We start from the raw sequence: 20,738 nt of genomic DNA on the forward strand, positions 1-20,738 counted from the left end.
CTGCAGCACTGCAGCCAAAAGCCCTGCACACGGCCTGAATTCAATCCTGATGGAAGTCAGTTTTAAGAAGAAGAAGAAGAGTTTGGATTTATATCCCCCCTTTCTCTCCTGCAGGAGACTCAAAGGGGCTGACAATCTCCTTGCCCTTCCCCCCTCACAACAAACACCCTGTGCGGTAGGTGGGGCTGAGAGAGCTCCGAGAAGCTGTGACTAGCCCAAGGTCACCCAGCTGGCGTGTGTGGGAGTGCCCAGGCTAATCGGAATTCCCCAGATAAGCCTCCACAGCTCAGGCGGCAGAGCTGGGAATCAAACCCGGTTCCTCCAGATTAGATACACGAGCTCTTAACCTCCTACGCCACTGCTGCTCCTTAAGTAGCCGGCTCAAGACTAACTCAGCCTTCTGTCCATCCAAGGCCAGTAAAACGAGTACCCAGCTTGCTGGTGATAAAGGGTAGACAAGTGGGGAAGGCAATGGCAAACCAGCTTGGAAATATAGTTTGCCAGTGAATGTCATGATGTGACAGGTCAGTTATGACCCAGTGCTTGCACAGGAGTCTACTTTTAACTTTAAGATACTAGAGGCAGAGAACCATTGGGCTAGGGCCTAGGCTGACTGGCAGTTGCTTACCAGTGTCTCAGGCAGAAAGAAACATTTCCCCAACACTTCTTGTCTCTAGGAGCTTTTAAGAGAAGATACCAAGGGCTGACCATGAGAGTACCATCATAAGTAGAGCTACACCCTTCTAAGGCCACTGACTCGAATGGACTTAGATGGGTGTAGAACGGCCCACTTTTTAAAACCGTCTGAAAGATCTGTCTAGCTCAACCTAGCGTTTTGTGCGCAAAGTAGTAATTTTTATTTTTTTAATTGCCTGTGGAAGGAAAAAAAAAAGGTCTACATTTCTTTTTATGTCCGAGACCAATTAGTACATGGTGGTGCATGGGGACTCACTTCTGTAGCAGCGCCCATTCTCACACTTCTGCCCTCCATGGATAATATTCAGTCCGAATGCAAACATGATGTTGGTTTTGCAAGGGAGATCTGTGAGCCACAAATTAGATTCTTGTCTGTTTTGTTCATGAGCTGGGCTCAGGTTGTCGAACACAGTGAGTAGATCATCTCCCAGCTTCCTTGCCATACCTGCAGCACGGGATCCACGGTTGATCACATGGTGCTTTCCTTTGGAAGAACGTTTATCCTGGATTTCCTGTCTTGATCCGACATGTCTCTAACAAAAAGGAAGCTGCGTGGCTCAGCACAGTTTGAAGAGCAGGATCTTTTGCCTCATTTTGCAGGCTGCGTGTTCAAGTGGGATGTTAGAGCGCTTCATGGATCCAAAAGCGGAGCAGCTCCTCAGGCGGCTGCACGTGCACGGACATGTCACACTTCTCGGCTTCCTCTCCTCTGTAGTTCAGTATCCCGGCTGGTGATTCTGTTAGTTTCTGTGGAAGGGCAGGGAGAAAAATTCAATAGGAGGAAAGACTAGCAGTGCCATCCTAAGAACACCTCCAGGGAGTTAAGTCCCATCAAGTAGTAGGAATTTGAGTGACCTGCTTAAAAAGGTAAAGTTTCCCCTTCAGTCGTATTCGACCCTGGGGTACCACTGCGAGCAGTGATTTTATAGGCAAGTTGCTTTTGTAGGGTAGTTTGCCATTGTTTTCCCTGGCTATTCTTTACCCCCTAGCTATGAGCTGGGTACTCATTTACCGACCAAGAAATGGATGGATATCTGAGTTGACCATGAGCCAGCTGCCAGGATATCTGACCCACAGGGGGCTCAAACTCCTGACTCTGTGAGTGGCAGTGCAAGCACTTAACCACTACACCACACGGCTCCTAACCTGCTTAGGACTGTTCTAAGAACCTTCCACTGTAATGCACAGGGAACGTAACAAAGGATCACATACTTTTCAGTACAGCATTTGACATCTGTGAAAGAGCACTGCGTTTATTCCTTAATCCTGACAAGAGACCTGTGAGGTAGGTTACTTTGCTGATGGGATGCTGTGAGAATGACTTGGCCAAAAGCAATCCTAAGAGCAGACATTTCAAACTTCCTGATCATTCCAATTTTTGGTGCCAGGCTTTTTATCGAATCAGTTCTTTATTGATTTGATGCATTTTCTCTGGATGCTGTCTCTGAAGACTATGACAAGGGAGGGGATCTTTTAAATCCAAGTGAGCTAAGCAGTTTCTTGCTTATTATTACTACTACTACTATTGGTGTTGTTTTTACAAAGGGGGAAGGAATTACCAAAGTGTCCGGAAGACCCTCATTTGGGCAACAGGAATACTGGCAGATCTGGCAGGTTTTCCAGCCCAGTAAGAAAAGAATAAAAATGACCACCACAAAGGCAACAAAGAAGATTGGGGCAAACATCACCGAAAAGGCTTTGCTGTCTAAAGAAAAAAAGGGGAAAAAAGACAGTAAATTATTAAGGGTGAAAATAGACAAGAAAATAGACAATTAAATGCAAAATTCTATCTTGTATCAACAATGATAAGTCAGCATGCAGTCAGTCGCTATACTTCACTGAATGAATGGATACAAAACCACTCCTTTTAGTAGGTCAGTATGACCACTTTCATTTACTTATGGACTTTTGCAGGCCGCTCCATTTCAATTGGCTATGATTGTGTTGACTGGTGTCTGGGCAAATGCAGCTAACAGTAGACTCACATAATTGTCTCGGCAATCAGCATTTTGCAAAGTTTAGTAAGCAAAGAGGATCAAACTAAGCAAGATGTCGGAACAGTTTGGGCTATTTAAAAGCTGTGTGGCAGAGAATCTATTTTGCATGTAGAAAGTCCTAAATTCAATCCCTGGCATCTCCCGTGGAAAAACATCAGATGGGTGATGCGAATGCCCTCTGCTTAAGACTCAGAAGAGTTACTGCCAGTCTGAAAACACTGGCTTTGATGGAGTCATCAGACCGCTTCCGCACATGCAGAACACAATGCACTTTCAATCCACTTTCACAATTGTTTGCAAGTGGATTTTGCTATTCTGCACAGCTGCAAAGTGCATTGAAAGTGGATTGAAAGTGCATGATTCTGCATGTGCGGAAGGGGCCTCAGCATAAGGCAATTTCATAGGTTCTTGTGAAAGAGAGAGGCAGAGGCCAGGGCTCACTGGCAAAGCTGAATATCTGCTTTGTATGCAGTGGGCTCCATGTTCAACCTCTTGTTAAAAAGGATCAAGGTGGGGAGGAGCAAGGGGGACCTGCGCCCAGGGCACACGCGTGCTCTGCACCCCTGCCGTGGTGCCACCTGCCCCACAATGCCCCCTTCATGACCTGGCCATGCCCCTACCATGACACTGCCCGCCCCCACATTGCATCCCCCACCTGTTGGCGCTACACCACTGGATCAAGGAATCGGTGATATAAAAGACTTCTGCCTGAGACCCTGAAGAACCAATCACAGTAGATATGGTCTCTGTACAAAACAATGACTGTGGCATCAGCTACAGGAGTAGGTAAACTGGATGTGTGTCGAGGTTGTGCCATAAACCACTTTAACAGCAGCAGTCAAAGGTTCACATATGCTCTGTTTTCACTAAATGCGATATCACATCCCTTGCAAGTGGGAAAAGCACCTGGAAGGGCATCTACCGGGTTCTCACCTGCAGCCTTCACGCATTGCACCTGGCTGAAATTGCTGCTGCGGTTGATGGCCTCCACATAGGTTTGTGCTTTGACGCAGTACTCGGACCCCGCTTCCATGGTCTGCAAGTGAATGGTGGTGTTGCTGTCTCTCACAACTTTGTCATACACCTAGTTTCACACAATTGAGGGGAGGGGAAAGGTGCAGAAAAGACCTATGAGAACAATCAAAGGGTTGGCGCACTTTCTGTATGCTGAAAGGATAAAAAGTTTTAGGGCTTTTAAGTTTATTAAATTATGCATGTCATGGACAGGGAGAGAGAGAGAGAACTTTTTTCTCCCTTTCCTGAAATACTAGAATTTGGGGACCCTGGAAGAGGTCAATGAGCAGTAAATTCAGGACAGAGAAAGGGATGGACTTCTTCAAATAATGTTTAATTCATTAGTGGAACTGACGTGCACTCTTGGGCTTTATCACACATGAATTTTTCCCATTTTAAAAAATCAGAATTGGTCAAGCTGTACTTCTGTTAACCTCAATGGGGGTGAATTTCCACCCCAATCGCAGTGTTTTGTGGCAGAGTGCATAAAGAAGTGGCTCTAGAAATGTTCTTCTCAGTACAATATCACTTGCACATTGGCAAATGCCAACCCTGAAGTTCAGCCAGAGGTGGGATCCAACCAGTTCTCACCACTTCTCTACAAGTGGTTACTAATTTTTTCTGAGTGCCGAGAAGGGGTTACTAAAGCAACCTTCCTGCCCAATAGGGACTGGAGGTGCGTGCGTGCAGCGGCGCCACTGTTTGAATCCCACCACCATCGGAACCTGTTATTAAAATTTTTGGATCCCACCACTGAGTTCAGCCACTTAATACTTACAGTTTTCCTAACAGTTTTTCATAAATACAACTTAAAAATTTCTGTTTCATTTTTTTTTAAGTTGGGGAAAAGAATGGCTGAACCGTATGTCACGCCCACAGTTCCTCCATTGGACCAGACCAGACATAAGACTCAAACTCACCTGGTATTCATGGCCCTTCTTCCAGTAGAGTACTAAGAATTCAAAGGCAGGTCCCAGGTACTCGAGTTCTACAAGCAAGTGATGCCCATCAGCCAGGACAGTCAGCATAGGTGGAATGAGGGATGCTGTGAACACCAGAATTAGAAACATATCATCACCACTGCAAAAGTAATAAGACAAATGTTACTGCCCCTCCTGGGTAAGAAGGAGTTCTCTCCTGTGCAAAACCCCAAGGTGCCTTGAAGATTGGCATGGCATAGTGGTTAGAGTGAAGGACTGGGTTCGAATCATCCGCTCTGCCAAGGAAGCTCAGAGGGTGATTTTGGGCCTGTTGCAATCTTTCAGACTAACTTTCCCTCACAAGATAGTTGTGGTAGAAGGCAGGATGGTGCAAAAAACCACTTTGGGTCCCATGCAGGGAGAGAAGTTGGATATAAATAAAAATGAGCTACGTACAAAACAATATAAGATACACAAAAACCCGTGGCACATGGGCGGTGGCTCAAGCAATTTATATTACCTATTAGTTACTTCTAAGTACTTCTAAGTATGCCAAATTGTTGGCTATTAGACTTATCAAACTATTATATCTCCATAACACATATTATATGTATATATCTCTCTCTCCACTTTTCAATCCAATTCATGCAACACAATTTATTACAAGACAATCTTCTCTCAAGTCCATAATCGTGTATTTGTTAAACCAACACTGTCCATAATCTTGTATATATTATTGCATCAATGTCACCCGCTCTGACTGCGGTGAAAGTTCATAACAATTAATGAAAATCCTGGATCGGTGCCTTGAACTACTTATAAATACCGTCCCAATTCAAGGGCAGTCAAACTTCTCATCATTTTCAGTTGTATGTATTTCAATCCACTCCGTTATACTTCCCAAACGCTTCGCGCTGATTACCGCGTTTTCGTCTGCCTTTTTCAAGGGAAGCGTTAATGCACTTGATAAGGAACCCTCAACAGGTGATTCTGTACATAATGTCCAGTTCTTTTCTGTAGGTTTCTGGTATCTTCTGAACTCGGATTGAAATACATACAACAAGTGGGTGAGGTCAGGTGGGACTTCTGCCCAGCAAAGCTTCTGATTGGCCACTGAAGATTGGTCTGGAGGTCTAGACTTTTCAAATGTTGCTTTGGCTGCAGCTGCCACCATAGCATAAGGATCTTCACTGTGCGATTGAAGGTAAGTTGTGGCAGTCATTTCGTGGCTGGCTCCTGCGGCAGCTATTTTGTGGCTACTCTCACCATAGAATAAAATGACCCATAGAATAAAATGGGACTTACTTCTCAGTAGACTGGCTTAGGTTTGCTCCCTCAATCTTGTAAACTGCTCTGAGTCTCACCGAGCAGGAGGAAGGAGTATGAATATTTAAAATAAATAAATTGCCAACTGGGCCTCACACACAGATAGTTTCTGGGCATGATCATAGAAATGCTCTAAGGAAGAATGTGCATGTCTGCTCCCAGGACATTATCCGTTCAATGGTCTGCAATACAAGGCACAGGTCCTATCACCATCCTGTGCTTGTCCTCTCTTTCTTCTGCTCCTGCGTTGTTTTTCTACTAGCAGCTCCTTGGGGCTAAGGTAGGGCAAAACTGGATTCCCCTACCCAAGCCAAACGTTGAGCAATCTTGCACAGACTTGAAATGTTACTAGGCGGCAGAGATACCATTTTGCCCGCAGGCTCCATCTACAGTAATAGCACGAGCAGGAGCTAGGGCTGAGCGGAAAACAGACCAGTTCTAAATTAAATGGGAGACTACCATCTAAAATGCGATTTAAGAGCGCAGGAGGGTGGCAGGAAACCAAGATCGCCAGGAGCACGATGACAATCTGTACCAGTGGGTAGCTGGGGAAACACAACTTTCAAAATATATTTATTTTGCGGTGGTGGAAAGTCCCATCGAGTTGCCGTCAAATTATGGTGACCCCTGTAGGGGTTTGAAGGCGAGATATGAGCAGAGGTGGTTTGTCGGTGCTTGCCTCGGTGTAACGACCCTGGTCTTCCTTGGTGGTCTCCCATCCAAGTACTAACCAGGGCCGACTCAGCTTTTTCTTCCAAGTTCGGGCTGGTCTCAGCCACCCAGGTCTGGGCAGGTCTGAGTTTAATGGAACTCAAAAATTATGTTTTTACATGGGAATGTCCCAAAGATGCACATTCAGGAGTCACCCACACCTCTTCCTAAACCAGGGGTGGGCAATTATTTTTTCCATGGGGCCGCATAAGAAACAGAAAATATTGTGGAGGGCCAGGCCAAAAGGCAGGGGGGCCAGTCAGGGTCATCCGGCGGGCCGGATGTGGCCCTCGGGCCGTATAATGCCCAGGTCTGTCCTAAACGCTAAGGCAGTGTTTCCCAACCTTTTCAACATCGTGGTACCTGCAACCTCGCTCTTCATATCTCAGGGTTCCCTTGAGGTTCGTTTGATTTTTTTTGCATTTTTTAGGGTTTTTTCTGTTTTTGGCCTGTAGGTGGGGGGAGTGGCAAGCAGGGGGAGGGGAGGGAAAGCAGCATTGACAGCCATGTTGTTTGTTGGCCTAAATTGGGCTTGGATTGGGGGGATTTAAAGGGATAGCTCCCTTTAAATCTACACCCCCCCCCCCGCATCCATGGGAAATTTAGGCAAATAAAACAATGTTGTTTTTCAGTGTTGTTTAAAGGGAGCCCATGAGGCTTCCAGCCCCCCCCCTTCAAAATCCATTTTATTCTTGGGGGGGGGGGGCAGGCAATAACATCGTCAAGGTACCCATGGGACGTGCTCATGGTACCCCAGGGTACCACGGAGCCCTGGTTGGGAATCACTGCGCTAAGGGCTCAGACAAGTGAGACAAAAGTCTCTCATCTTGCTCTGCCCATAATCTGCAGGCTCACTGTAACTGAGGACCCTGCAGGGAAAGGAGAGACGCTTAACCCTTCGACTTCCTCTCAGTGTCCCTATTCAAAACAGGGACATTCCCCACTCGATCATTAGCATTCCAAGGAAAAACACATATAGGTGTTTTTAAAGGGCGTGCCTTTTCACCTTTAAAATGCCAACAGCTAAGGAAGGAACCCAATTTAATGTGCAGTTTGGCCCTGTGGTTTTGATGTTTGAACAGAAGTCAACTGAGTTCACCAATTTAATATTCCAACTGAACTCAAGCATTGAAACGGAGGAATGGGGGAGGGGGTGGAAGGAGAGAACTGGCCTGTGAATTGTGTGGAATACATACCCCTGACCTGTATGCATGGTGAAAAAAATGAGTATTAAAGATATCTTTCCATAGTACTATCGTCTTTTGCAACAGCCGCTTGCATTCAAAACCACCACTTTGCTATTCCCAGGACTGTGGTTTTTGAGCAAGCCGTATAAAAAATCATTTCAGGAGAGAAGAAAACTGGTCTCTGTGTTACCCCAGCCAAGCTGCTGGTGTCTCAGATAAGAGGACCACTGGCTCATGTACCCTTAAGAACTGTGCAGAAGAAGAACGTTCAGCTGGTTCAGGTGTTCACAGTCTGCAGACTGGCATGTGACAAATTTGCACCTGCTGGGCTTCCTCTTTCTACACCATCATTAGATGTACAAGAGCCCCATCCTGGAAGTTGACCCTCATAAATATGAGCCACACCTTCCAGGCCTTTGATGGAAGCAGAGCTCAAGGAGGTGCAGCCGCTGGGGAAGTCCTACATGGGATGTGGTGGGACAAGCTGCAGCTGAATTTCTCTATCTGAGAAACAGAGTCCCTTCCCCAGAGGGCCACCAATCTTTCCCTTAATAAGAGCTACTTTTGACTAAGGTAAAATATACTGAGCTACTCTCCTCAACCCCCTACCTGCATATCTCCAAGTTTTTTTTCTGTCTTAGAAACAGAATGTCACCAAAAGTGAAGATAGGGACGAAGCATTGCAAATAAACCTTTATGAAACAAAATGTTTTTCTGAAAAAAGCCTGGAACACATCTTCTCCCAACCTTTTTCTGGGTCTTCTAGGGGACGTGCAAGCTCCTCTGCATCCACAGGTGATTTACCTTCAGTTCACAAGCTACCTGTTGAAGATCCCATCTATCTACCCCCCATCTATTGTGTTTTTAGTCCTCTCTTTCTCTAAGGGGCTCAGTGTAGCCTACATAATTCTCTCCCTGTCTCATTCTATTCTTACAACGATCCAGTGAGGCAGGTTAGGCCAGAGGTGAAGCTACAATGAGCAAGGGGGTGCATGTTGCACCGGGCGCAAGCCCGAGGGTGGTGCAAAAATTCAGGTTTGTGTTTTTTGTATTTAAGTGTTTTTTTCAGTATTTGGCCTGCAAGGGGCGCAGTTTTTATGCTAGCAGCACCAAAATTTCAGGGTATCTTTAGGAGACTCTCCTGATGATACCACCCAGGTTTGGAGAGGTTTGGTTCAGGGAGTCCAAAGATATGGACTCCCAAAGGGGGTGCCCCAACCCCCTTTGTTTCCAATGGGAACTAATAGGAGATGAGAGCTAATAGGAGTCCATAACTTTGGACCCCCTGAACCAAACTTCACCAAACCTGGGTGGTGTCATCAGGAGAGTCTCCTAAAGATACCCTGAAATTTTGGTGCTGCTAGTCTAAAAACTGCACCCCCTGAAGGCCAAAAACTGAAAAAGCACTAAAAATACAAAAAACACAAACGAACGTTGGGGGGGGGGAGCACGCAAAACTCAGATTTTGCTCTGGGCTCCATTTTCCCTAGCAACACCTCTGGGTTAGCTAGGGCCTGTGTGCTTGGCCTAAAGTCACTCAGCAAGCTTCTATGGCAGTGTAGGGGATTTGAACAATGCCTCTCCTATCCTAGTCACCACTGTAAGCACTTCACCATGCTGGCTGTCCTGTGTACATAAGTGAGATACATTCATTTCATTCATGCTTAAAACACTCTATTATTATTGCTTCTCCTTGTGTAGGGCTTAACCACCAGCCCTGAAAACTAGGTCTCATCTGAGTTGACTTGTGACTCAGATAAAGGTTTGGATGCAGTCACTCCCGTCGTAAAGTTGAAAAAGTAGAAACAACTCCCTCAGTGGAAATTCTTCCACATACAAAAAGAACAGGGAGTCTACCCTGCCACAAATCACTTTCAGTAGGGTTAGTCTACAGTAGCAGTACAAAATTCAAGTCCAGGAGCACGTTGTGTGTGTAAAGTTCCATCAAGTCATAGATGACTTATGGCAACCCAATAAGGTTTTCAAGGCAAGAGACTAACAGAGGTGGTTTGCTACTGAAGAGCATATTAGAGATCAAGAAAATGTCCCAGGGTATAAGTTTTTGTAGGTACTTAAATCCTGGAAAATAGTGTTGGTCTCTAAGGTCCTCCTGAACTCACATTTTATTCTGCGAGCATATATCAAGTGCTCCCTAGGAAGCAGATCTTGAGGTATCAGAAAGGCCTGAAACTGTTTACTTTATATTCCATTTTTAATTAGAAATGATTGCAAAGCTAATATCAGATTGGATTTTGGGACTGAATCAGGGTCCTCCTTCCTCAACTAACCTGCTTATTGGATGAAATCCCAGTCTGACTACTGATAAGCAGTTTGAGGAACTGTCCTCATACTTTACCCCTATTGACTGGGGAGATTGAATCCACAAAGTTTTTTTTTTCCCTTGAAGGACACAGGCTTATACTTCTGTGATCCAACAATTTAGGAATGTAGGGAAATGCCTCTGTGGCTATCCTAAAGTTTTTCCAACATTTGGGGGAAATTAAGAAGGTCCATGGCTGTGTTTTCCTTGATTTAATAATCACTGTGAAAGCATAGCCAAAGAGTTAGTGGATTCTCTAATGTGAATTAGTCACTTCTCTAATGTGATAGCGTAATTAACATTGCACTCTCTAACCTTGCATTAGGGAGTCCCATTCTCTAACATGGTATTAGAGAGCCATTTTGATGATTCTCTAATGTGAAATTGTAGCATCACATTTGAGAATCAACAAAATGGCACACTCTAATGTAACGTACAAAAATTATTTTCCATCCTCATTACGACGATGAGAAGGGGAAAATGGAGATTATTTAAACCTCAAATACCAAAATGTTTTGGGTTAACGGCGCAATCCTCAGAGCACCTTCTTGGGAGGATTCCCCACACAATAGCAATCTGAGTAGATCTGCTTAGGATGGAACTTCCAGTGTCTTACTGAATCCGGCAAGCTCACCTGTTCTTCTTTGCTGCCGTTGCAGCTTCTGCTGTCTAAAAGGAAACGTTTGTGGAGTGAGTCCCACAAGGGGCGATCCTCTCCCTGATGTTGTTTAACATCTAGATGTGTCCCTTTCCCAAGCTGCTCTGGAGTTTCAGGCTGGATTGTCACCAGTAAGCTGATGACACGCAGCTATGTGTGTTGAGAGGTGGCCAGCAGGATGCCATCCCAGATATTCTGGCTAGCTGTCTGGAAGCTGTGGTGAAGTAGTTCAACAGAGCCGGCTGACGTTAAATCCAAAAAAGACAGCTACCCTGTGGCTGGGTCGGGGAGACCTGGGAGGAAATGGCCACCTTCCAACTCTTGATGGGGTGCAGTTAACATCACTGCTGATGGACAAGAGCTTGGGTGTGATACTTTATGCCTCCTTATCTATGGAGGCTCAAGTCACACAAGTAATCAAGCTGGTGTTTTACCATCTTTGCCAGGCCAGGTTACGGCCCCCCCTATTTTTCATGCAATGGTCACCTCCAGGTTAGACTGTTGCAACTTACTCTATGCTGGGCTGCCCTTGAGACTGGTCCGGAAACTGTAATTGGTTCAAAAGGCAGCTACACGGAGTCTTACTGGGAATCCATGGCAGCAAATCTGTTCAGTGCTCTGCCAGTTGCATTGGCTACCGAGTCAGGATCAATGTTCTGATTTTAATCTTTAAAGCCCTGAGTAGTCTGGGGCCTTTGTATCTGTGGGACCGCCTCTCCAAACGCACCCACAAGAGAGTACTTTGCTCCATGGCTGACACTTTGTTGGGGGTTCCTGGTCCAAAAAATATCCAGCTGTCCTTGACCAGGGCCAGAGCATTTTCAGGTCTGTCCCTGGCCTATTGGAAGGCTCTGTCAAATGAGACCAAGGCCCTGCAGGACTTTTCACAGCTCCACAGGGTCTGTAAGATGGAGCTATACCACCAGGCCTATGGTTGAGGGCAGCAACAGCATTCCCAACATAGATGACCTCCCTATCCTGCTTCCCTTTCTTCCCTCCTTCCCCATTCTTCCTTCATTTCCCTTAATTCAAGCTGATTTTATGGCGCCATTGGAAAACGGTTAAGGAAGAAGAAGGAAAAGAAGAGAGGAGGAGGAGGAGTTTGGATTTATACCCCCTTTCTCTCCTGAAAGGAGACTCAAGGTGGCTTACAAGCTCCTTTCCTTTCCTCTCCCCACAACAGACACCTTGTGAGGTAGGTGGGGCTGAGAGAGTTCTGAGAGAACTGTGACTAGCCCAAGGTCACCCAGCAGGAATGTAGGAGTGTGGAAACACATCTGGTTCACCAGATAAGTCTCTGCCACTCAGGTGGAGGAGTGGGGAATCAAACCCGGTTCTCCAGATTAGAATCCACCTGCTCTTAACCACTACACCATGCTGTAAGAAATGTCTGTTGTAAGCCGTCTTAAGTCTGTCAAGGGGAAGGGCGGCCTATAAATTGTTATAAATAAATAAATGAAGCTACCACATGTAAAAAGCTCTCCGTAAAAATAAAACTAGCACAGAAAGCAAAGAGAGGGGGTAGAACCTTTTGCCCTGCAGTGCTAATTTTCTACATGCAGGAAAGGTTTTAAAAAATCGAGCAACATCCACAACTGGAACTTTCTGGTTACAGTCTCAAGCAGGGCAATCTATCCTATCACTTCAGGTCTCTGCCACTTCATCGCTGCTGGATATGTGAATCAGAGAAGAGCGGAGAGTGAACAAAGTACTTACTGGTGACACGATTGAAAAGCCCGTTGAGAGTGGCCCAGCGGGAAACTTCCGTCCCCTGAGCTGCGCGGACCCGTAGATTGTACGGCACAGTGGCCGAGATGTCTTCTGTGATGTCACACTTGGTGGCGCTGATGCCAGTGCACTCTGCAATGGGGATCCAGCTGTCGTTTGCGTAGTCCCTCTCATATTCTCTGAGGGATACAAGATAGAATGTTGAGACGAAGGCCTCCCCCCCATAGGTTTTTGTTTTCAGTAACAGTTTGAACCGGGGTCTGCTCAATAGAGGCCCCTTCCTCACATGCAGAATAATGCGCTTTCAATCCACTTTTAATGCACTTTGCAGCCGTGCAGAATAGCACAATCCACTTGCAAACAATTGTGAAAGTGGATTGAAAGTGCATTATTCTGCATGTGTGGAAGGGGCCCCAGGGTGTCTCTCCAGGAACAAAAGTTTGCTGTCGAAACACCATTCTGTAAAAGAGACTTTCCCCCACAGCACATGGACTACCTCGGTCCCAGGACCGACTGGCAGCTGAGGCACAAATATAATGAACATTGTAATGGATAACTGGGTGCCCTTTAACAGGCTCCTTGCCCAACTTAAGGTGAAACCTGTGCCCACTTAGGTGAGTGTTGCTTCCTTAGTTTTCCTTCCTTGGTGGAAAGTGCCATCAAGTTGCGGCTGACAACCCACTAAGATTTTCAAAGAAAGAGGCATTGCCTGCATCTGCGTAGCAACCCAGGACTTCCTTGGGAGACTCCCATCCAACCGTGGCTGATCCTGCTTGGCTTCCAAGATTGGTTGAGATTGGGCCACCTTTCCTTCGTAACGCCATTAGGTATTTTTAGGGCATTTTGACCTTTACCTATTCCTGCGCAATGCAAAACACTCGCTGTGTGTTCTGGTAGCAAATATTTGCCCCAAATTTACACAAGATAATCCTAGCAACACCTATGAAATGTATGTTGCAACAGGAACGAAGAGCTGTAGGGCACATGAACCTGGCAGCCGATGAGCTTCTCTCCCGCCTTCTCACATGGACTAGTTTATTGTCATGCCAATGATCTACGACCATGTGTTCCAACTTGCACTGAATTTGCAAGAAGTTCGGCAAGAATTTGCAAGAAGTTCGGCCGTTTTTGCACCCCAGATGGACTTATCTCAGATGCACCAGCCCACGCGCCAGCTGCAATCCTTGCCACACCTTCTTTTCTCGTTTCCTCGCTCTTGTGTTGAAGGGGTTCGGCCTCTGGACTCTTGTGATTGTTGCCACCATATTGCAGAACGGACTACCAGAGGTAGCGAGGAAAACGCCCCCTTTAATGTCCCTTTGCAAGGCCCACCAGGGCTCAAAACACAAGAGGAGGGCAATTCATCTCACTCCGCTGCGTGCAAATTCTAGACGTGCAAGCCTCAGTTTGCCTTCAGGGGCTAGGCAGGGAAGGGAAAGAGTTTTAACCTTTCAATCCCCACCAAGTTTTACTATTTGCAATTGACTTCCTTGCTCTACTATTAGCATTTTAAAGGAAAACATATGCATTTTCCCCCCTTTAAAGCGCAAACAGAAGAGCAGAGAGGGCCATCTAAGGAACTGATTGGAGGTTGAAGTCCCTTTCCCTTTTCTGCATGGCATACATACGTACAAAGAAATCTCAGACGCCCAGACCTAGATGGCCCAGACTGGTCCAAACTTGGAAGCTAAGCGGGGTCTGCCCTGGTTATTATTTGGATGGCAGTTGGTGGAAGACCACGGTTGCTTTGAGGAGGCAGGTAATGGCAAACCACCCCTGGACATCTCTTGCCCTGAAAACCAGCTGCAACTTGAGGGCACTTTCCTCTCCCATCACCAAATGGAGAGATGTCCCTTAAAAGCTCAATTGTTTATCTGTCCAATCCAGACGCATGCCATGCACTAATAACTCAACAGAAAAGTGCTTTTTACATTGCAAATACGTGCTGGATAAGCTGCACGAAAGGTTGAATGCCACGCAGTAGCTTTGAATTTGAACTATTTTTGCTCAAACCATCAAAGGTTCCCTGCAGCTTGCTTGTTACGCCTGAGTTTTGTTTTACGTCTTTGAGCCCTAAGACTATCCTTTTTCAGCAGGTTCTCTTCAAGGGTATTTGTTTTTCATGCAACTAAGAACTTAATTTTTGTTTTTTCTTCTTTTGCAAGCAATCAACCTGTCGCAATTTAACTGCCTTTTGGGGCGTTTGAGAAGATTTCTATCATAATGTTTATGCTTTAATTGTGTTGCACGTCCTTGTGGGCATGTTGGTACACCTCCTTGCGCTAAACAGAAACAGGGATGGTTTTACATATACAAAAGCAAATATCTCCATGCAGAGTTTTAAAAGACCTGGCGTTGGTTGTAATTCTACTTCACAGAATTTGCAGTGGGACACTTAATCTGCTCCCACTCCCCTTACTAGGGCTTCCTTAAAATTAGCGAGCATTCAAAATAGGAGTAAAACTTTATGGGAAAAGTTACCCTTGAAACTCAACGGAGTATGTGACAGCTTCTCCGGATACTGTTAGCCGACTCCATACCAAAAAATGCTTCATGTTTGTGGACAGAATTGTGATATTCTGAGGGGCCGGCAGTGCTGCACCTTTGTGAAGAAATCGGCCGATGATGCACAAGGAGAAAAAGACAGAAATTAAAACTTTGACTTGCTATGGAGGAGTCTATGGGCCTTTCCCCACTTACCTTAAGCCCCGCGCTACTCTCCTCAAGTAGCGCGGGGTCCCTTGGCACTCCCCACGACAGGGGCGGCGACAGCGCGCGGCATCCCTGGCGCTCTTGTAAACGATGCCTTTTGATAACCCCGCGCAGAGCGCGGGGTCGCGCGCCAGGGATGCTGCGTGCTGAGAGCAGCGCACGGCATAGGGGGGATCGTGGAGAGTGGGGAAACGCCCTATGTTAGTTTAGCCACCTTGTCTAAGAAGGGTGTAGCAATCTCCTTCCTTAGGTTTTCAAGGAAAGATCGGGCAGGTATCTTTCAAATATGCCAAATTCCTTACCAAATTTCAGCCAGAAATTCTACTTTTGGAATCAATTCTAGTTTTCAAAAAAGGTGACTAGGTGAAAAGTTCCCAGAGCAACAGAACAAGGCAGCACGAATAAAACCACTACATATTTGCAATAATTGCGGGTCTGTTGCAGCAAAATTACACAAAATGTATTTCAGGATAAACTTTCATGAGGCAGAGCTTGCTTCTTCAGATGCAGGAAACGGAAAACTGTTGGACATGATACAGTCAGGGATGGTGGTAGGGAGCTGTTACAAGAAGAGGTCAGGGTAAAAACAAGGCATGGGACACTCCTACAGCAAAGTAGAATATACACAAAGTTTAAGCCAAGATTTAACGTGATGGTGGAACAAATTGGAGTCTGGATCTACAGGATGATAACACCTGTACGTTAGGAACCCCACAACCCCAGGGAAGTCTGCTGGGGTGGGCTTTTCATTCTCTTGAATTTGTTAATGTGCTTCACTTTGGGCCATGATGCATGGAATGCTTACCTTGGGGCTCTTCACTGCTCAGTGGGCTTGTAATGGGGTCTCCTCACATTTCTGTTTGCATGCAAGGAGGCACTCACTCCTGGCTGTGCAGTTTTTCCCCCCAGCAAACTCTCCCAGATGTGCTTCTCCTGGTTCTCTTAACTCCACCCACCAACTCAGCTTTAAAGGGCCAGATCTCATTACACCTGGTAATGCCAAGATTGCTGGCTTTGTAAAAGCTTCTAAATCACTGCGATATCAATATTTCTGTTCTTGAAGTTATATCGATATTGTGGCTCCTTTCCAGAAATAATCCCCCCCAATGAAAGAAGCAAAGCAATTCCCTGAACCACACGCTGACACACACACACACACACACACACACACACACACACACACACACACACACACACACACACACACTCTTCCTGCTGCTGGCATGAGCTCACATCAGTTTCATTGAACTATCCCCTTTGGATGGGGCTGTGAGGCTGAGAGAGAGAGAGAAGCTTGCCTAATTTCACCACAGTCTATCCTAAGAACATTTTCTTGGGAGTAAGCCCGCTGTGTAGACTTGAGTAGGATTCAGAGTAGACCTGCTGCTGTACTGCTAAAGAGCTCCGAGCAGAGCTGAGATTTGACCTGGTGACCTCCCAGATCACTCTCTAGTCATTCTGCCATAACAGCTATCCAAGAGCCCAGGCAAGATTCCTGGAGCCTGCTCTACCAGTCACTGGGATGCTGTGGTTGCATCAGTAACTAAGACACAGGAAAGGCAAAATGGAGTCCTTGAGCAGTCTGTGCCACTTCCCTGCTGTCCTTTACTTCCTCCTTGCATTGGTCTTTCTTCCTGCTAGGAATATGCAGGAGCTTGTCATGGCCAGTGTACCTTCTCATGAGAAGCCCTGGACAACAACCCACAACAATCGCACAGAAATCTCTCTGTCATGATCAAGGAGATGCACCAACCAGGACACAGCAGTGACTGGAGGGGACTCTCTGGGGCCTGGCCCTTTTAGGGACATTCCAGGTCCCACTTCCATTAAAGTTCATGTTTCATAGGAAAAAAATCTCGTCCATTTATGGGGACACAGGAAAATATATGCTGGTTATCTTCTATTAAATCAAGCCACGTCAAGGAAAAAGTAGCCTCAACATGGTACCCAGAAGGATTTATTAGGAACTAAGTAAGAAATAAAACTGAAATAAGAAATAAATAAAAGGCTTTATTAAGAAATAAGTAAGAAATAAAACTGTGAATGCATTTTGAGTTTTTAAAAAATTATGATTTCTTCCTGGGATGTTGTATAATGATAGAACATGGATATGGGCATTTAAAAATTAATAATATTAAAGAATTAATCATTCTTAACCTCAATTGAAGTTTAAACACAATGGAAAAAGTTTTTTTAAAAGCCAGTGTCTCAGGAAGATGCACAACACCATGAACTGTTGGGGTCAGCAATCCCTCAAATTGGCTACAGCCAGGTATTGGATCACTTCAAAAGTAGGTGTGTCTATGTTCTACATTTTATCCCTCCCTTTTGCCAAGCAATTCAAGGGGGCACAAATGGTTCTCCCTTCCAGATAGATTAGGATGAATCAATGACTATTTTAAAGGTACCCAGGACAGTCTCAGGGTCCCTCAGCCCTAGCGTGATGCTCTAACCACTACACCCATTCTAGTCTGAAAGAGTGCGCAGCTGCAGCTGCCTTTAACCAATAATACCCCCCACCCGTTTGCCTTATCCCAACTGAGCAACATTACCAATGAGCATAAAAAAATGCAAATCTGATCCACACATACAGCAGAATGCTGTTGTACAACCTATACATGATGCCACGGATTGTACCATTTCAAACTGTGAGTGAAGGATGCTTTTAAAAGATATTTTAGCGTTCACCTACTTTGTGGGTAGGAACCATTGCAAGGAAAACAAAAATAACCTTGAAACAACGAGCATATCCCAGAAGGCGCTTCCAGCTCAGCCTGCTCCTTGTTCTGCTAGGAAAACGTGGTGAGGTTTTTATTTGACATACCAAATTATTACCTCCCCCCTTGAATGAAGTGGTACGGCCCATTCTCCCCCCTCTGGGCACCTCTCATTTCTGTCTCATTCTGTGCAAGTGTGGACTGGTGCTTAGCCATAGAATGACAAGAATGAGAGAGGACGAAAAGTCATGCAACTTAGTAAAGTTCTCCATTGTAAGTAAGGCTATCTGCATCCTTAACTGAAAATTCAATAAGTATCCAGAAATCCAGGGCAGCATAGTAGAGCATTGGATTCAGGTCTGGAAGAATCTTCACACTGTCATGGACACTTATCGGATGACTTTGAGCCAACTACTCTCTTTTAGCCTAACCTTTCTCACAGGGGGATCATGAAGATAAAACAGAGGATAGGAGGTCAGCTGAGTTCCTTGGGAGGAAGGCAGGAATTTAAAAGTACTAAACAAAAAATCAAATAAATAAAGTTCAATATGCAAAGGGAATCCAGAAGTGAGTTAGGTTGCTATCCGCCCAGAACTGCCAAACAATCTAACACTGGAAGACTACATGTCGTCTTACAAAGCACCTGATGAATGTTTTGTAATTCAGAGTGAATTGAAGGAGGCTGGAAAGCAGGAGTCTCCAAACCTCCTGCGCTTTGACACTCTCCATGCGAATTTTTTCACTTAATAAATGAATGTTTTCTTGCTCATTTCCGGTGCACCGTTGACACACTTTCCCTCGGGAAACATGATAAATACATTTCCTGGGCACCCAGACTGTAAAACGTACACCAGTTTTTAAAACTCTAATCCTACATACAATGACTTGCGATTAAGCCCCACTGAAATCAGAAACTTGGGGCAGACATTTGTGTAAGTGAATAAAGAACTTATAGCTACATTGCAAATGTCTGAACTGATGATGCAGCACTTTGTTCCTCCTAGGTTTCAGATGACAGGGACAGTGAGGGACGTTGAACCTTTCTACTCTGCTCATCTCTCTCCCATTAAAACTTCCCCTCCACCACTGTCTACTCTGAAAAGCATCTCCCTGCTGCTTCCACTTGGACAGGTTAGTCTATCTCACAGAGTTGTTGTGAAAGTAAATAGGAAGAGGGAAGGCAGGCCAAACTCCTTGCTGGGAAGATGGATTAAAATATATATTAAATAAATAAGATTCAGGGGCATTTCAGGGTCTGGAGCAGGAGGAGAAAAGTCTTGTTCCACAGGCAGAATTCTTTGAACCATGGAAATACTGGATACTATTTAAATTTCCCAGGCGAATTAGCAGCCCAGGTAGGGATGATAGCCTTTAAGTGGGATCTGGGGATCAGATATCAGTTCCCCTGGAGAAAATGGATGTTTTGCAGGGTGGATTCTTTTTCCTTGTAACCCACTAAGGTTCCTCCTCCCTCCCCCCAAAAAAATCTCCAGAAATTTCCAAAACTGGATCTGGCACCCCTACCTCCCCTTCCCATTCCCTGCCGGTAGCCAAGGGGGACTTGACAGTCCTAAACCCTTTAACAATCCCAAATTGAAAAACCTTGTTTTGTTTGGTTGCTTTTGATTAATCTCATCTAAATGTTTACTTACATAGATACCGTGTTTCCCCGAAAATAAGACAGGGTCTTATATTAATTTTTGCTCCAAAAGATGCATTAGGGCTTATTTTCAGGGAATGTCTTAATTTTTTCCATGATTTTGCACCCCCCCATGTGACTAGATCAGCTGTGCTGGGGAATCTGTAACTAAGGGCTTATTTTTGGGGTAGGTCTTATTTTTGGGGAAACAGGGTAGTCATCCCCTGGTTTTATCCCCCAATGAGGCCCCCAAAGCAGCTTCTTATAACACTTTCCTCTCCTTCATTTTATCTTTACAACAAACCTGTAAGGTAGATTAAGTTGAGAAAGAATGTCTGGCCCAACCATCTAGTGAGCTTCCATAGCAGAGTATGAACTGAACCTGTGTCTTCTACATCCTAGTCCAGCACGCTATCCATTATACACATGTACAGTTCATGCAGCAGTTAAATCCTTCATATTACTCTACAGGACTGGGAAAAAAAATTCTAAGCACTCTTAAAACCTATGCTTAACCTTTTCCCTTGCTATTCCGAAATACAATTGCACAATTCTAGGCACGTACCTGAGACCAAAAGTGGCACCAGGGAACCGAGGAGAAAAGAACAGAAGCAAGTGGCCATTTCCTTGACGATTAGACTGCTTGCCCTTACGTAGCTAGATTTGGCATTTTCTTCTCCGGGTCCAGGAGCGGATCAAGCCACCTCATGCTCTGAGCGGCGCAGCAACACGGCTGTTCAGCTGCGGAGCACCTTTGCTAGTGTGCTGTGGAGCCTGAACTGTTCCCATAGCCAACAGAACGTGGCTCACTGCTCCATCCTACCTGCTGTTGCGTTGCTCAGGAGGGTGTGGCCACAGGTAATTTAGGTTTGGGCAATTTGCATTCTGATATTTTTCCTACAGGTTATGCAATTGACCTGATGAAAAAAAGACGGTGGAAATGTAAGCCAAGCAATGGTGCAATCAACAACTTGGCGATCTGCTGACAGTGTACTCTGAAGATTTACCTCCTCCTAATTCTGTGGAAGCCAATGGGTTTGGTGCAGTGTAGCTCTGTTTAGGATTGCACTGTGAGTTGTGGCAAATCGGATAACTCCAGATCCTGGCGTGGAA

General features: G+C 45.4%; 1 protein-coding gene across 1 annotated transcript; it reads right to left on the reverse strand.

Annotated features, from left to right (window-relative positions):
* Window positions 1-833: 833 nt before the first annotated feature.
* Window positions 834-20,390, reverse strand: IL20RB (interleukin 20 receptor subunit beta). The gene is made up of 7 exons (XM_048501348.1): window positions 20,191-20,390; window positions 15,039-15,159; window positions 12,546-12,736; window positions 4,628-4,752; window positions 3,627-3,777; window positions 2,256-2,401; window positions 834-1,443 (listed from the first exon to the last, which is right to left on the reverse strand). The coding sequence occupies exons 1-7, from the start codon at window positions 20,246-20,248 to the stop codon at window positions 1,318-1,320; spliced, it is 918 nt and encodes a 305-aa protein (XP_048357305.1). The 5' UTR covers window positions 20,249-20,390; the 3' UTR covers window positions 834-1,317.
* Window positions 20,391-20,738: the final 348 nt, after the last annotated feature.

This window comes from Sphaerodactylus townsendi, linkage group LG06 (assembly GCF_021028975.2).
Source record: "Sphaerodactylus townsendi isolate TG3544 linkage group LG06, MPM_Stown_v2.3, whole genome shotgun sequence".
NCBI classification, from domain to species: Eukaryota; Metazoa; Chordata; class Lepidosauria; order Squamata; family Sphaerodactylidae; genus Sphaerodactylus; species Sphaerodactylus townsendi.

What these genes read in the sequence shown, in the direction of transcription:
- IL20RB (XM_048501348.1), bottom strand. Translation starts at nt 20,248, where the DNA reads ATGGCCACTTGCTTCTGTTCTTTTCTCCTCGGTTCCCTGGTGCCACTT. An exon ending in GCTTTTCAATCGTGTCACCA is followed by an intron (nt 4,753 to 12,545) that starts GTAAGTACTTTG and finishes TGGTGTTCACAG; the next exon opens with CATCCCTCATTCCACCTATG. An exon ending in AGAAGGGCCATGAATACCAG is followed by an intron (nt 3,778 to 4,627) that starts GTGAGTTTGAGT and finishes GTGTGAAACTAG; the next exon opens with GTGTATGACAAAGTTGTGAG.